This window comes from Monodelphis domestica, chromosome 4, assembly GCF_027887165.1.
Source record: "Monodelphis domestica isolate mMonDom1 chromosome 4, mMonDom1.pri, whole genome shotgun sequence".
Taxonomy (NCBI): domain Eukaryota; kingdom Metazoa; phylum Chordata; class Mammalia; order Didelphimorphia; family Didelphidae; genus Monodelphis; species Monodelphis domestica.
Genome location: NC_077230.1, coordinates 172,474,005 through 172,489,834, shown reverse-complemented (window position 1 = coordinate 172,489,834; position 15,830 = coordinate 172,474,005). Strand labels below are relative to the sequence as shown.

The 15,830-nt window shown below is 34.9% G+C and overlaps 1 protein-coding gene across 10 annotated transcripts in view; it reads left to right on the top strand.

Moving 5' to 3' along the window:
* COBLL1 (cordon-bleu WH2 repeat protein like 1) overlaps positions 1-15,830 on the top strand; it is a 200,086-nt gene that overhangs the window by 122,096 nt on the left and 62,160 nt on the right. For all 10 annotated transcript variants that reach the window (XM_056793967.1, XM_007494279.3, XM_007494280.3 and 7 more), the window contains exon 3: positions 7,913-8,098. In XM_056793967.1, the coding sequence (XP_056649945.1) occupies positions 7,913-8,098 (186 nt within the window). The remainder of the gene's footprint in view (positions 1-7,912; positions 8,099-15,830) is intronic.

Below are 15,830 nucleotides of genomic sequence, written 5' to 3'. Positions count from 1 at the left end.
ACTTCAATTAAGGCTGCAAATACAAGCCATAAATTAATAAACTTCACCTACTTCTCAAAGTATGTTCCCGAACAGTTTGAGAATGTTCAATTATTAATCTAATAGATTATTTGGGGAAATGGAAACTTTAATTTTCCAAATTGTATTATGTGCTGATTATGGGAATTTGTCACGAAGGAAGAAGATCCAAAAGGGAAAATATTTCCTCAAGTCACAAAGGACCCAGTGAGTGACTTCGTGTGCAAAGCAAGGCTGTCACTGCCATTATTGTTTTGTAACAAGGGAATCACTTTAAAAGACTGATATATATTAATTTAAGGTCGCCAAGGAATCAGCTATGTAATTCCTAAATGAAAAACTCAAGTCAGCCGTCAGCCTTTTTTGGAGTTTAATTACAATAGGAGCAAGAAAGGAATTTGAGATATATATAGAGAAAGGGGAGAGAAGGGAATAGGGCTTAAATACCCCTTCTGTTTAGGCTGGGCCAAAGGGCCCAAGCCCTTAGATAGCTGGGGCAAAGAAAAGAGATCAGTCCCTATTACTCACGTGTCCAAAATGGAGAAACAGTCTCAGAGGCCCCCACCTTCAGCTTCCTTCAGAGCAAGCTTCCTCAGAGCCCAGGAACCACACCGACCAAAAAATCCTCAACCCCCTCCAGTCTCCAGACCCTCCTATCTTTAAGGAAACCATCCAAGTTGCCTCCCCTCAGTCCTCACATTTACCAATCACTCTTCATCAATTTCCCTGTTAATGGAGGCTCTCGCTTAACCCAGGACCGCCCAGAGGTTTCTGGCTTTTGCACATGTCTGTTGAAGGTCATATTTTTCAAATGATTAAATCTTTACTCCTTTGTTACAGCCCTTTCTAAATCCTGTTAACTTGAGTATGGTAGAGATTGGAATAATTAAATTTTGATCTAGGCTGCAGCCCTTACTCAATCCTATTAGGACTGAATAGGGTGGAGATTTATTCCAAGTATCTCCATTGTATCAATTCTAAAATCAATCAAGACTCAAAGAAATTCCTGTTCTATGCTTAAGCATAGGTCAAAGTCCTTTCCATTGTTCAGCAAAGGGTTTCTGTCCTAAAGTAATCTTAAGAAGGGAAGAGAAGGAACCTCCCATGCCAATGGGATTCCCATTCCAATAGACTATCAGTAAGAAATTTTCCAAGTATGAAATATCCCAATGGTGAAATTTCCAACATTTATAAGTCTAAGGAATTTTGAGGTTTACAGTTTCACTCAAGGATTAGCAGCCTAGATGGTCAGAACCATTCCAGGATGTCCTTTGTCCTTTGTGTACTTTTCCACCATTAGATCCCAGAAGCCTTCTTTTTCCTTAAAGGACAAGTCTCACCCATTAGAGCTTAGAGAAATTCTGCTTATCATCAGTCCAGAAACAAATTTCCATACCCTCAAACAAGCTTTTCTGACCATTTGCCCTCTCTAAGGATTCCTTAAAGCCTATGAGTCTACATTATAGCAATTATTCTTACATATTTTGGCAATAATTAATTAATCACAATTTAGTTATAAAACCTGAACAGGAATGTTGAATTCATTAGCTCTACAGTAATTACAAATCAGGGCTAGATCAAATCCTGACCTTAGGCCATCTGAAGAAACTAAGACAAGATCAGTCAGGAATCTCTCTAAGGAATATTCAGAGAAATTCCAGACTTAAATTCGTGATTTTCCAAAACCACATACATCAATTCTAGAAATTATCCCTAAGTTAAAGATCCAATTATGAGAACAGAACATCTATCTGTTCTCTTTCAACTTCTCTCTCTCTCTCTCTGTCTTTACTTCAAAACCCTCTGCTTAAAAAGCAGAACACAACTTCCATTCTTCCTTCACAAATATGCATACTCAAGCTTTATGGACTTTAGATCAAAGTCCCTCTTTCTTATGAATTCAAACCCAACATACCTTCTTCACCTTCTCTGACTTGCTTTTACCATCATAAGTCAACCAAACATTCCATTGGTATCACTTCAATTGCTAATCAGTAACCCAAAAGAATTCTGATTTAAAGGATTACATCATTGAACCATCTTTAGCATAGTGCTCATCCATTATAAATTTCAGTTCATAGAACAAATTGATAAACTGAGGTAATCACTGCGTATTGAACAAAATCTATGGTAGAGTCAGGATTACAATGAGCTTTTATTTACATCCAAACAATACTTGAAATACATATTTTAGCAGCAACTCACATAGCATTTCAAAAAAAAACTTCATAAAGCATTTAGTATTACAGGATCTATTTTAAATTTAGAGATTCGAAACATTTTAAGGACTATAAACCTTAAAGCCAGCCTTTTGACAAGCAGGCTGATTATCTATTTCCATGACCAAGAAGTTAAATGTAATAATAAAGTTAGTCCAACTTTAATACACTGGGATGAAAACCATTTGATAATTTTAAACAAAAACCCATTTTGGTAAGTTTAAACACTTAAACTCATTTTTTCCCCATTAAACCTCTTATGGTAGAAAGATAGATAAGGATGGAATGCCCTCTTCTTGAGGTTATACTGCTAAACCCTATTTTACAAAACTGATCCATGGCTTTTCTATATAAACTGAAATTTCACTGACAAAATTAAAATTAGGATGTTATTTTCTAAACCCATATATATATCCATGATCACAATTTTGAAATACAATACCAATATATACCTCTAATAGACAGATTTAAGCATTACTTCCTTCTGGCCAGAAGACAGGGAAAGGAGATTTATCAGGTCTTCTTATCTCTCCCTGTTTACCTCAAAAAGTACCTTAATAATGTAATACACACACACACACACACACACACACACACACACACATACACACACACACACACAGCATACATGCAGGGGGAAAATTATATATATATATATATATATATATATATATATATGTCTAACCCTTTTAACTAGATTTTCAGCTTCTGGAAGGCAAACTCTAGTTTTCTGTAAAAGTACATGGTCAGTGATGAATAAGTGAATATGGTTTGCATAGTAAGTAATACCTCATCAGTTATATTTATGTGCTAAATTTGTATCTATTCCTTTAGAAAGAAAGATCTGATGTGATGAAAGATGTAATCAAAGGAAATAACAGTCTTGGGTTCAGATTTTGACCTTGCCACCAAACTAAATGTGTGTACTTGGCTTAGTTTCTATTTATACTAAGTTAGGACTTTGATCTACATGAGTGTTGTTAAACATAAGGATCCCTGTGGACTGCATATTGACTTTGAAAACTAGATAGTAACATTATGTATGTTCTTACTCCTGGGCTTATGATGATAAAATGAGATAATTTTCATAAAGTGCCTTACAAACCTTAAAGCATCTTATGAAGGGTAGCTATTATTAGTACTAATATTATATGCTTCATATGTCTAAATATATAGTAGTCATGATCTCTACAGTATTTTCATTTTAATTTTTAATTATAAATTTATAAAACATTTTCCTATATGAAGTACAGAAAAAGGGATAGTTTTATAACCATGAATATTACCTATTTTTACAAAAATAATTATAAATAAATGAAATTTAAAATTACATATATTATAATACAGGTAATATATATTATAATAAAGAATAAATTAAAATAAATTGTAAACAAGCAAAATTATTTAAAATATGTAAATTAATACATATTGTTTGTTTTTAAATTATATATAGAATAACATTGCACCAATAATGTTCTATGTACTGTGAACTATTCTGAATTTCCTTCTCCATTTGTATCTATTAAAAAATGTTTCATTGATCTCCTTTTGCTTCTTTTTTTTAACATTAATATAACTACCCCTACCTCACTCCCCAACCAGGAAATAAGAACACTGCCTTGAAACAAATAGAACAATCAATACAAATTTATTTAAAACTTGGGTCTGAAAATGTGTTAGTCCATCATTTCTACTTAGATATGAAAAACAACACCATCATCAATCAGCTCTATAGAGTAGTGATTGGTCACTGCATTAATCAGAATTCTGAAATATTACATAGCTTTATTTTCTTTATAGTATTGTAATCATTATTAAAATTGTTCTCTTAGTTTTTTTCACTTCACTCCATCATTTCCTGCAGATTCTTCCAGGTTTCTCTGAATTTGTCCTTTATATCATTTCTCACCACAAAATTATAATTCTTTTTATTCATAAATTTGTTCAGCTATTCCTCAATTGGTGCGTATCTACTTTATGTCCAGTTTTATGTTGAAATGAAAAGTAGTGCTATAAATATTCTAGGACATGTGGGGTCCCTCCCCCTTTCTTTGACCCCCTTGGAATATATGCTGAGTATTGGTATCCATCAATCAAAGGGTCTGAACAATTTGGAATATAGTTGAAAGCTGAATCATTCTGCAACTCCACTTATATAGTGAATAATTATGTGTGATCTTCCTTTGAAATTATTTTCATGTGTCTGTAAGAATACTCATTTTTTTTAAAACTACTTTTTCATAGCCTTTGACCATTTGCCTATTGTGGAATGACTATTTTTCTTATATATAGGGTGTCAGTGCAATTCTAAGAGTTTGGGGACATCCCTCTATTTGTATCACTTTCCAAAATACCATAAGTGTCAGGCCTTTATCAAATAAGTTTGCTACAAAGATTTTTCCTCATTTAAATGTTTCTTTTCTAAATAATGTTTTGAGATAATATAATTTATTTCCTTAATATTATCAGAAAGTATTTTAGTTGTCATTTGTTGATTCTAAAAATGTGATTATTTGTACCAAAAAATGAATATTCTTTTAAAAATCAATAATTATAATACTTTTTTTCAATGAACAAGTAAATGTATCCTGAAAAACAGACCTTTTGCTAAAGCTTAATCTAGTATCTGTCTATGTTCTCCTTTGGGAACTCTTGTGCTTACAACCACACAAGACCATTGATTTTGTTAAGACATTTGGTTTTGAATTTAATTCTAAAAGAATGAAAGAGTAGAAAGGTGGAGTTCAAAGTTCTAGTTGGGAAAGGAGCATTTGTGTGTGTATTCTTGTTACTTGTTTTTTTGTTTTGGTTTTTTTATAAATTGCAAAATGTTACTTTAAGTGGAAATCACCAATATTTGCTTTAGAAAAAGCTTTTTGCAAACTAAAGGACAAATATTTGAAACTTTTCTTAGAGCCCATACCATATAAATAAACAGGTTATTTCAAGTGGAAACTATCATTTTCCATGATTCTTTTGATTGATCACCAAGTCATTAAATTGATGAATAATTTAAAATGTCAGTTTTTGTTGAATGAGTGATTGTAGCAAAACATATAGAAGTTTCATAGAAAACAAAAAATTCCAAGTTATTCCGTTTCCAACAAGTTAAATAAGCAGGTATATAATGTGTAAGGATAAAGAAATCTTGCCATTTTACTAAGTTTTGGAAACTAATTATAATGGCTTTAGTTAGACCCTATAAATAGTGACCCATGAAGAACATGGAGAAAGGCTACATATGGACAATTCCATGAATCTGTAATCTCATCAATGAAGGTGTCTCCCTCTTAGGATAAATCATAGCCCATCATTATCTTCTTATCTCGGGCAATTCTTATCTAAGCCCATCCATAAATCTAACACAGAGGATTTATTCCAGATTCTGATGATCCTTGAGTATTCTAATATTATGGAATGGCCATGGAGCATTCTGTTATTTCTTACTCTCAGTAGTTAAAACTAACTTACCTTTTCTTCATTGTTGGCATGTTTTATACCAGAGATGTCAGATATGGTACCCACAAAATGCCCTAGAACCAGTTTCAAATATAATTAGGAAACTTTTAGAAATAAATACACAATAAAACAGATTTGATCACATTTAAATACTAAGTCAATATGTGGCTTGCAGGGATCCTTACATATAGATTAATGCCTCCTGTTTCCCATCCTCACACCTCCCCCAAACACAATTTGACACCACTCTTTGATACTATTCTTTCACTTGCAAAATATTGCAGCCTAACATTCTCCTTTCCTTTCCATTGTCCTTTGGGTATTCTGCTACTTTGATTCTTCTGAGACTGTGGTTTCCATGAATTAAAGCCATATATTATCACTAGAATTTTATTTTGGGTAAGAGAACTGCATGCATCCATGCATGATTTCATAGGCTTGAGTTATATATCAAAGAAAGAAAATGAGGTCATTTTTTATTCTACCACTGGCTCTCCTGTCTGCTATTTTAAGTCCTCTCTGTCAGGAATATTGGTGTCTTAAAAGATACTCTTTGGTATCAGGGAGGAGCTTTGGATCATCATCAGCCTCACACAAGTTTCCCAAAATATTCCAGCTTTGTTTTTCCTCTAATCCTGGGCCCAGCTCATTATTTAATTATTAGTCCAATTCAATGAGCTACACATAGAACTACATTTTTTATTTTGGACATTCTTTGTCCATTTGGCATTTTTCTGTATTTTTTACTGAATTCATCATTTTGTGGTTTCTAGGAATCTTATTGAAGAGGCAATATGACACTCCTTATTTTGTGCTTAACTTGTTATGATAATCAGAAAGCTTAAAGAGTCATTCCATCATAGCTTTTAGCAAAGAAATTGTCTCCTCTGCCAGGAAAGCATTTCCTTCTTATCTTTACCTCTCAGTAGGCTAACTTCCATCAAGGCTTAGCTCAGGCATCAGTTCCACTGTAAATCTTTTCCTGATTACTCATTCATACCTTGCTTTTAATTCCAATTCTACTGCCCTCATGAACTTTAAATTATTTTATTTTATACTTATTCACACATGTATTTTCCTAGTAGATTGTAAGTTTGAAAGCAAAAGTTATTTATTTTAGTCTTGTCAATGGCATCTGGCACAATGTTTTATACATATTAGGTACTTAAATGTTTATGAAGACTTCTTAATTTACTAGTACTATGCTAAATGGTATATGTGTGTAGAAGTTCTCCTTCCTTACCTTTAAAAAAATTATAAACCACTGGGAGATAATGAAGTTACCATATAATAAATTATATGATATTCACTATAATAATAACTCAAAATTTTATAGCAATCTGGCATTTAAAAATATTCTTCTACACAACAACTCTGTAAAATAAGTGTGCCATGATCTTCTCTGGCACAGAGAATGATGGGAATTTAAATAATAATAATAATGATGATGATGATGATAGTTGAATAGAAATTTAAGCAAAAATGCTTTACAGATATTTCATTTTGTCCTCCCATCACCTTTGGTAGGTAGGTGCTATTATTTTCCCCATTTTATAGGTAACTGAAGCCCAAAAATGTTTCCTCAGGGTCACAGTTAGAAAGAATCAGGTGCTAGATGTGTATTATTATTTTTTTTAGGTAAGTAGGGTGAAGTGACTTGCTCAGGATCACACAGTTTGGAAGTGTCTGAGAACAGATTTGAACCCAGGTCCTCCCATCTCCAGGCCTGGTGCATTATACACTGAACTACCTAGCTTCCTCTAGATTTGAACTTTAATTTCATCCCTCAATGCCCTGAACCACCTGGCAAGAAGTGGGGGGAAAGAGGAGTCAGGAAAGGAAGAGAATAAAAATTTTTATAGTCTAATATGTGCCAGGCACTATGCTCAATAAGCAGTTTATAAATTTTATCTTAAGTAAGTAGAATATTAAAATTGAATAGTTAGTAAGGAGTGTATGAAAGAGGTAGAGCTGCATATGAATGATGACTAGGATTTCAGTTAGGTTAGCAGAACAGAAGCAAGATCTAGTTGGGAGTAGCATGGAATATGGGGGAAGGCAATAAGGGAGGAAGGGCACTTCATTGTGTAAAAGATGAGCATACTAATGCTGTCTACTTATCCCTATCATTGTTCAAATAATCAACCTTAACCTAATGCTACATTAGTGTTGCTCATTAAATGTAATTACTGTTTCCTATTCTGCTTTTTTGTTAGAAGAAAAATTAAAGGCAAGGCACCGCTTCCTCCAAGTGAGTCTAAAGGCATTGATGTTTCTTCATATGAGTCTGTAGAATCTTCTAATTTCATCATGGAGCAGAAAGAAAATTTGATAGAAAAAGACATTGAGCTCTCTGTGGTTCTTCCAGGAGATGTGATAAAGTCTACTACTGTTCATGGAAGGTATGTTGCCATCTGATCGGATGATTTGATGTAACCTATTTCATTGTTAATAATTTTTCATGTTTTTCTGTGGGATGACTTTTGGTGACTTCATTTAACTCTCATGTTAGCAATATTTTAATAATTATTTCCATAAGTAAATAGGCCATGCTGTGGGATATTTTTCTAAGCTCCTGGAATTGTCTGTACTTTAAATTTTCCTACATTCCCAATCAAAATTTATTTCACACATTCAAAGCTATCCCAAATCTTCTGTTCCAAATGATAGAAATCTTGAAAGAAAAGTCTTTTAAGAGAAAAGATTCATAGACCTGCTGATTTTTTATTTTTTTGAGGTTACATATGAAGTATACAAACTCCTGCATTCCAGCAACTTACTTAAATAACAAAAATCTTTACTTCCCTAACTCCTTTAGATTTAGGATATTTGTTTCTCTTTGTTTAAAAGGAAGTCAGACTTTTGCCTCTTGATGAACAGTTCAATTAATCATTCACTAATATGTAGGTAACTGGAGAGATAAAAATAAAACTTTAACGAAGCAGGAGGTGAAGATTTGATTTAGCACACTGATATTTTTAATACCTACATAAAAATTTAAAAGTGGGACAAAGCCAAGTCTGAGTTGCCATTCCTTTCTGATGTGGAAAATTACTTTGAACAGTTTTCTCAGCTTTGCCTCTCCTTTCAACTTACACTTTATCATTGAGGGTGTTCTGAAGACATAAGCTTACTAAGCTGCCTTCATCTTAGTATATTCACAATTACAGTACATAATAAAAACTAGATGAGCAATAAATATGGGGTACTTAATTCTTGTTTGGGCTGGTTCTATCCAGGAGAAACATGTTCCTGAGATAACATGACAGCTTTCAGCCTTCATTTTAGGATTTATCTCCATAATTAGGTAGAATTTTGAGTCATGAATTTTGTTTTTTTTTTTGTTTTGTTTTGTTTTTTGGCCAGACCTCTGCATTTACTCAAATGGGGATCTGATGAGAAATCGTCTTCTCCTGATGTAGATGAGCATCTTTTCTGAAGCTTGTAGGGTTAGTGCTTAGAAAAGTAACACAGTCAGTATGTGTCTAGGCAGGATTTGAACCCAAGTGCCCTAAAACCTACTCTTTATCCACTATGCCATGTTGCCTTTTGTATGTATTAAACTCCTATTTGTCTGAATCAGACTTTGAGCCTAGCACATCTTGGGTCCAAGGCCACCTCCTCATCCAACTATGTCACAATGCCTTAGATCATCCAGCCTTGAAAATGCATGGCGTTCAGACCCTTACCAACTTCCACCAGCACTGGACAGGCTTTCTTGAGATGGGAGTCCTGTCATGAGGAGGAAGAAGCCTGCCAGAGTACACCTGAAAAGAAATAGCTTGATTAAGTAGCAAACATTCAGAAGAGAATTTTGAAAACTGAAGTAGAGAAGATTCCATGTAAGCAGTAAGTGTAGTTAACCATATTCAGAAAATCTGTTTTCCCCAATAAATGCTTGTTCACTGGCTATCAGGGCTAACAGAAGCTTGTTCTCTTTGGAAGTCCACAACATCCATTTAGACAACTCTCTCCTCTTCTGGTCCTCCATGAAGTTCTAGAATGCTCTCCCACAAGTCCTGAATAGAAAGTTAAAGGAGAGACAGCAGAGAGCTAGAATCTGTAAGACTTCAGTTCAAATCCTACCTGAGACATTTCATTATGTTTGTCTTCCTAATCTATAAATTGTCATGACAATAATAGCATCTTCCTCTCAGGGTTGTTTCAAGGATAAAATTAGATAATATTTCTAAAGCAATTATCATCGTACCTGGAACACAGTATGTGCTTATTCAATGAATGTTTGTTTCCTTAAGTTTCCTTAAGTTCCATGGGAAGGTCTAGAAAGGAGTAAAATTGCTGTGTGTTTATCAGTGCATGGTAACAGGAGAATGCTGGGAGCCAGGTTGTTGACTTCTGTTTCTAGAACAAAACTGCAGATATTCAGGTTAATTATAATCATATGCATTGGGGCAGCTAGGAGGCACAGTGAATAGAGTGCTGGGTCTGGAGTCAGGAGATCGTAGGTTCAAATATGGCCTGGCACTTCTAGATCTGTGACTAAAAAGGGAATCACTTTACCCCATTTGCCTAGCCCTTGCTAAGACAAAAAGGAAGAGTTTTTAAAAAAATAGCCTTGTGCCTGGTAATTCCAACACCCCACTTTTCTTTCCTATATTACTTTTCTCTTGCAAGCTACAATAATTAGGCACTGGAATTTTTTTATGTATCTGTGGTAGTACCAAAGAGAATCTGAGCATGATAGAGAGAAAATACTTTCCTGGCATTCCAGGTTGGGCAACTTCAGTCAAACAGGGTAACTCTTGATCATTTATGCCAAAAAAAAAGAAGAAAAATTGGTATTACTGTTTCTTGATATTTTTATACTTTTCTGTCTATATTCCATTATTTTATTCTTTCTCAGAAAACATCACTCCATGCTGCCACACAGATACCAATGTTAGCCTAACCAGCCTTATACTGAGAAGTTGCTGGATCTGTAGTCCTAACTAGCCTGAAATCTCTCCTCAAAAGACCTGGTAACCCTGTGTTTAGTTACTTTCTGCCTCAATTTCTTCATCTATAAAATGGCATAATTAATTCTACCTACCTCCTAGAATTGCTTTGAAAATAAAATGAGATAATTTTTGTATAGAACTTTGGAAACCTTAAAGCACTATGTCAAGGACATGGATAAGGGGGTAGGACTAGGAGTCCTTCTTATCTGCATGACCTTAGACAAGTCATTTAATCTCTTTATCTTCAGTTTGTTCTTCAGCATAATAAGATTAATAATGCCACCTACTTCACAATATTGCTCTAGGATCAAATGAGTAAAAAAACATGTCTTTTGCAAAGCTTGAAGGTTGCATAAATGCTAGGTCAAAATTATTTGTTCATTTTTAATGTGGTGCAAATAGTTTGTGGATTATTCCAGACCGAAAAGGAGAATTCAGAGGGTGTTTTTTGTGTGCTTTTCTACTCTTCTTCTTATTCCTTTCTAATTGAAGGCTAAGCTGTCACACAATTGCCCTGTTTAGGAAATATATGGACTGAAGAATTCTACCCTTTTCAGAGAATAAGGCCCAGTATCTGCTGCTATAAGCCTGTGTAAGGACTTGGTCCATAGAACTACCTCCGCATAGAATTTTTTCCCCTTTGAGGTGAAAAAACAACAGAATACTTCCTGAATATCTCATCCTTATGGTCTAATAGTAGCCATATTCTTAGTGAATAAGTATGTAATTTGGACTAGTAAATAACTGGCTCCATACCATTTCAGATGGAGTCCAGTGCCATCTTCTGGCTAAAAGTAGGATACCAAAGAATTGCGTTTTGTGAGTGGAGTGAATGTGACTTCCTTTTATAAAAATGAATTTAAAACTTAAAAAAAAAATTTTTTTTAAGAATGAATTTAAAAATCTCAAATCCAAGAATTTCAAAATAAAAAACTTAATTTAAAATATTGATATAGTACCTGTTATGTGCTAAGTACTATGCTAAGTGCTTTGTAATCATTTCATTTGATCCTCAGAGAACCCTAAGAGCTAGGTACTATTATTATCTCATTTTTACAGAACTTGAGAAATTGAGGCAGACAGAGACTTAAGTGTCTTGTGCAGGGTTACATAGCTAATTAAGTGTTTGAAGCAAAATCTGAAGTCAGTCAAACCTATCCACTGTACTAACTCCAAAACTTAATTCAATCATAGTAAATCTGTAATGAGAATAGAGAAAGTAATATTGGGAAAATTGTGAAGTGAATCAAAAGATAAAATATTAAAGGACAGAAGTATGACTTTATGACTTTGGAGGTGATTCATTCATTCATTCATTCATTCATTTTTAAACCCTTATCTTCTTGTCTTAGAATTAAATACTCTGATTGATTCTAAAGGCAGAAGAGTGGTAAGAGCTAGGCAATGGCAGTTAAGTGACTTGCCCAGGGTCACACAGCTAGGAAGTGTCTGAGGCCAGATTTGAACTCAGTAAGAAGAGTTTTGACACCCAGCCCTCTATCCACTGTGCCACCTAGCTGTCTGATAAGACTGATTAGGTTAGAGGTATATAATTTTCCTAAGAAAGTTATGTTTGGACTCCTATAGTCATGCCTTCTCTTCTCCCAGCATCAGTCTCCAGCAACAGACTCCTTTTCGATGTCCTTTTTTGCCAGGAGTCTCTTAGAGTAGATCTTTTACCTTGTTAATAAAAGTTTAGTCATCATTCACAGTTGATTATCATTCATTATCTGGCCATCATTTTCTGTACTGGTTTCAGTTTCTTTCATAACCATGGCCTCACTGGTCCAGTGTGAGAGAATCAGAATAATAGACTCTTGCTTGAAGTTTACATTTCCAGACTTTCCTTCTATTGCCACCTGAAAGCAATTCATTTAGTATTCAAATCAGCCTTCTTTTCCACCCAAATTCCTTTCCTTATAGTAGGGGACTTCTACATACATGAAATGTAAGGCACTTTGCAACCCTTAAAACTTTATATAAATAATAACTAGTATTTTCATCATTACTATTTGTTGATATTTAGTTACATAATATATAACCTTATATGTTATATCATTACATAATATATTATTATTGTATGCATTGATGTTCCCTCAAATACCCCAATTAATCAGTTTTTCAAATTATTTTCACCATTATTATTTGTTATTTTTAGTTACATTATATATTATATATCATTATATAATATATTATTATGGTACATATTGATGTTCCCTCAAAATCCCCAACTAACCAATCTCTCAAACTATTTTCATTATTATTATTTGTTATTATTTATGTGAGAAAGAAAATCCAGAGACTTTTGAAATGACAGCCTGGAGAAACTGCAAGGATTCCATCAGCAGTGGGAGGTTAGGCTTTGAGAAGATTTGGAACTTTGGGAAAGGAAAAAACCCAGAGGGAGACAGTTGGCTCTGTCTCTTGTATTGAGACCTGCTAAGGAGACGGTCCACTCTTTGACTGGATGCTGATTCCAGAAACATTTCTTTCCCTGAACCCTGATCCCAATCCTCCCAAATCAACAAGTGGGCAAAGACTTGAAGAAGGAAGTAGTCCACAAGAACTGTCACAATCTCCCTTTTATCCTGAACCTGGGACACCTGCTGTGCTGTGCCAAAAGTCAGGATTCATTGCTCTGAACCCCTCAGGGGCTCAGTCCACCAAACCTGAGTTACCTAACTTTGGGGGGGAGGGTTTAGCTATATAGGGATTCCTTCCTCCCTCTTGACCCCAATCTACCAGCCATTTTCAACTTTATCCTTCATCCCTGTTACCTTAGAACAAATCTTTTATCAAAACCTTAACTTACTCAAGCTTAGTGAAAGGGCAAGTAATAGCTGGGGGTGGGGGAAGAGAAATGACCTCTCTGTCTCTATAAGGAAGAGGCTTACCATTAGGAAGAGCTTGGCCGTGGGGGATGAAAAGGCAGGCGTAGTGAAGAGCCATAACCAGAGAGGACTGAAGGGGGGAAAGAACAGATTCACCCTCCTTCTATCTCTTGGTTCAACCACAACATCAACTCCTCCTCCTTTGTCCTTTCCTTGAGGGAGGAAAGACTATTCTCTCCCTCTCTCCCCACACAGCTCTTTATTACATTTAATTGCATTATATAGTATATATCATTATGTAATATATTATTATTATACATATTGATGTTCCCTCAAATACCTCCAACTAACCAGTTCCTCAAACTACCAATTTTATTCCTCTCTACCTCATCTACACACGAGGGAGATGGTAATGTGCTCAGTTCTTGCCATTATTCACAAATGTTTCATTTCCATGTTCATGAACTCAGAAGTGTCATTAAGCTATCATAGAATTTCACCATTCTCTCTTTTTTTCTATATCATATAAACCCTGTGGTCTTCCTTCTTGTCTTCCCCTTCAGTTCCTCCACCTGTCAGTATTTTCCCTGGCCCTTCCTTCCCAATCTTGACCCTAGGTTATTTTAATCTCTTGAATCCCTCACCCTCTTGTCCTTTTTTGATAACCATAGTTTTTCCAGACCTCTACCATTTGCATCCCTTGATTCTACCCACCTGCTGCTGAATAGTGAGAGGAAATAACAAAACTGCTGATAGGGTCCTGGTACTTTATCATCTTACCTTATCTAAAGCAACACAATCCCTCTACTCCTTCCTAATCATTAATTTCAGGAGATATTCTAGGACATCGATTTCTGTCTTAAAGCCTTCTGTGGTAGCCTCTCTCAGTTTAGAACCTTGCCTGATATTTCATACCCACACACACAGCCATTTGTGAAGAGTTTCCTCTCCTCGCCTTCATCGCTCATCTCTCATCATCTCTCACTATATTCTCAGGCCATTTATAGCTACCTTTGACCCCAACCCATTCTCATCTTTTTTTGTGGTAATTTTAATTTTTTTGTAGATTACATGTTGATACAATTTTTAATAATCATTTTCTGACATTTTGTGATTCATGTTCTCTCTTCTTCCACTTCTCACTGTTCAGCAAGATGGTAGGTAATATGATATAAATTAAACACATGTTCTCATGCAATATATATTTCCATGTTCATCATATTGTGAAAGAAGGAATATATTGCTTACACTAGAGAAAAATTCATGGAGAAAATAAATGAGGAATGGTTGACTTCAGTCCACATTGAAACTATCAGTTCTTTCTCTGGTGGTGGATAGCCTTTTTCATCATAAGCACTTGGAGTTGTCCTGGACAATTGGACTTTTAAAATTGGATATATAGGGAGCAAATGGATGGCTCAGTGGATTGAGAGCTAGGCCTCGAGCCAGGAGATCCTAGGTTCAAATCTGGAAAAAATCTTTTATGAGGTATCCAGTTTTATGACAAAAGAAACATTGTCTGATTTCCCTATGTACTTTACTTAGCTGGTAAGAAGGTTTTGTGTATGTTTTGACTGTATAAAAATTTTAATTTCTTGGATCTCTTTTTGCTTTAGATTCTGTTCTGTGTCCTGTAATTTTTGTTTTAATTCTGACACCTGTTTATTTTGATTTGTATGACTGTCCTAAAGATATGCAGAATCTCAAAGCTCTGACAGAGTCACTGTATCATATTTAGGGAAATAGTTCTTGAAAAAATTTCTTAGGTATGATGTGCAACCCCTAAGAAATTGCCTTCTGACATGAGCTGCTGACTCTTAAGAGTCCTTCTGTATCCCCATAATAGACTCTGCAGTTTCAGACAGGTAGTCAATGAATGTGGCACAGTGCTCTGTTTTTTCTTGGACCAGTTTATCAAATTTACTCCATGCATTAGACTTGGGGCAAAACATTTTGATTGCTTGGAGCAAGTCCTCCCTGCATTTCCTGAGGTATGTCATGCACACAGGGTTAGAGAAGTCAAAATCTTCTCTTTGCTTCTCTGTTGGCCAGCTAGACAGGGTGCTGTCAGATCTTGTTTTTTCAATAAACTGATGGTGTTCATGGGGCTAAACAACTCTGAAAGAAGGAACTCTGTATCATCAAAACTGGCCTCAAAGATCTGAAATGTCCTTTTTAGTTCCTTGTGTGATCTATGGGACTCTGAGCTAAATTTTGGGAATCTTTTCCTAATGGAATCCAATTCCTATGTGGTGAATTGTTTGTGGACTTTGGAGTGTAACACTCCTGCTGTGTCTGAGATCTTTGTGATGTTCTTCAAAGGCAAAATTTTCTCAGCATCTTTG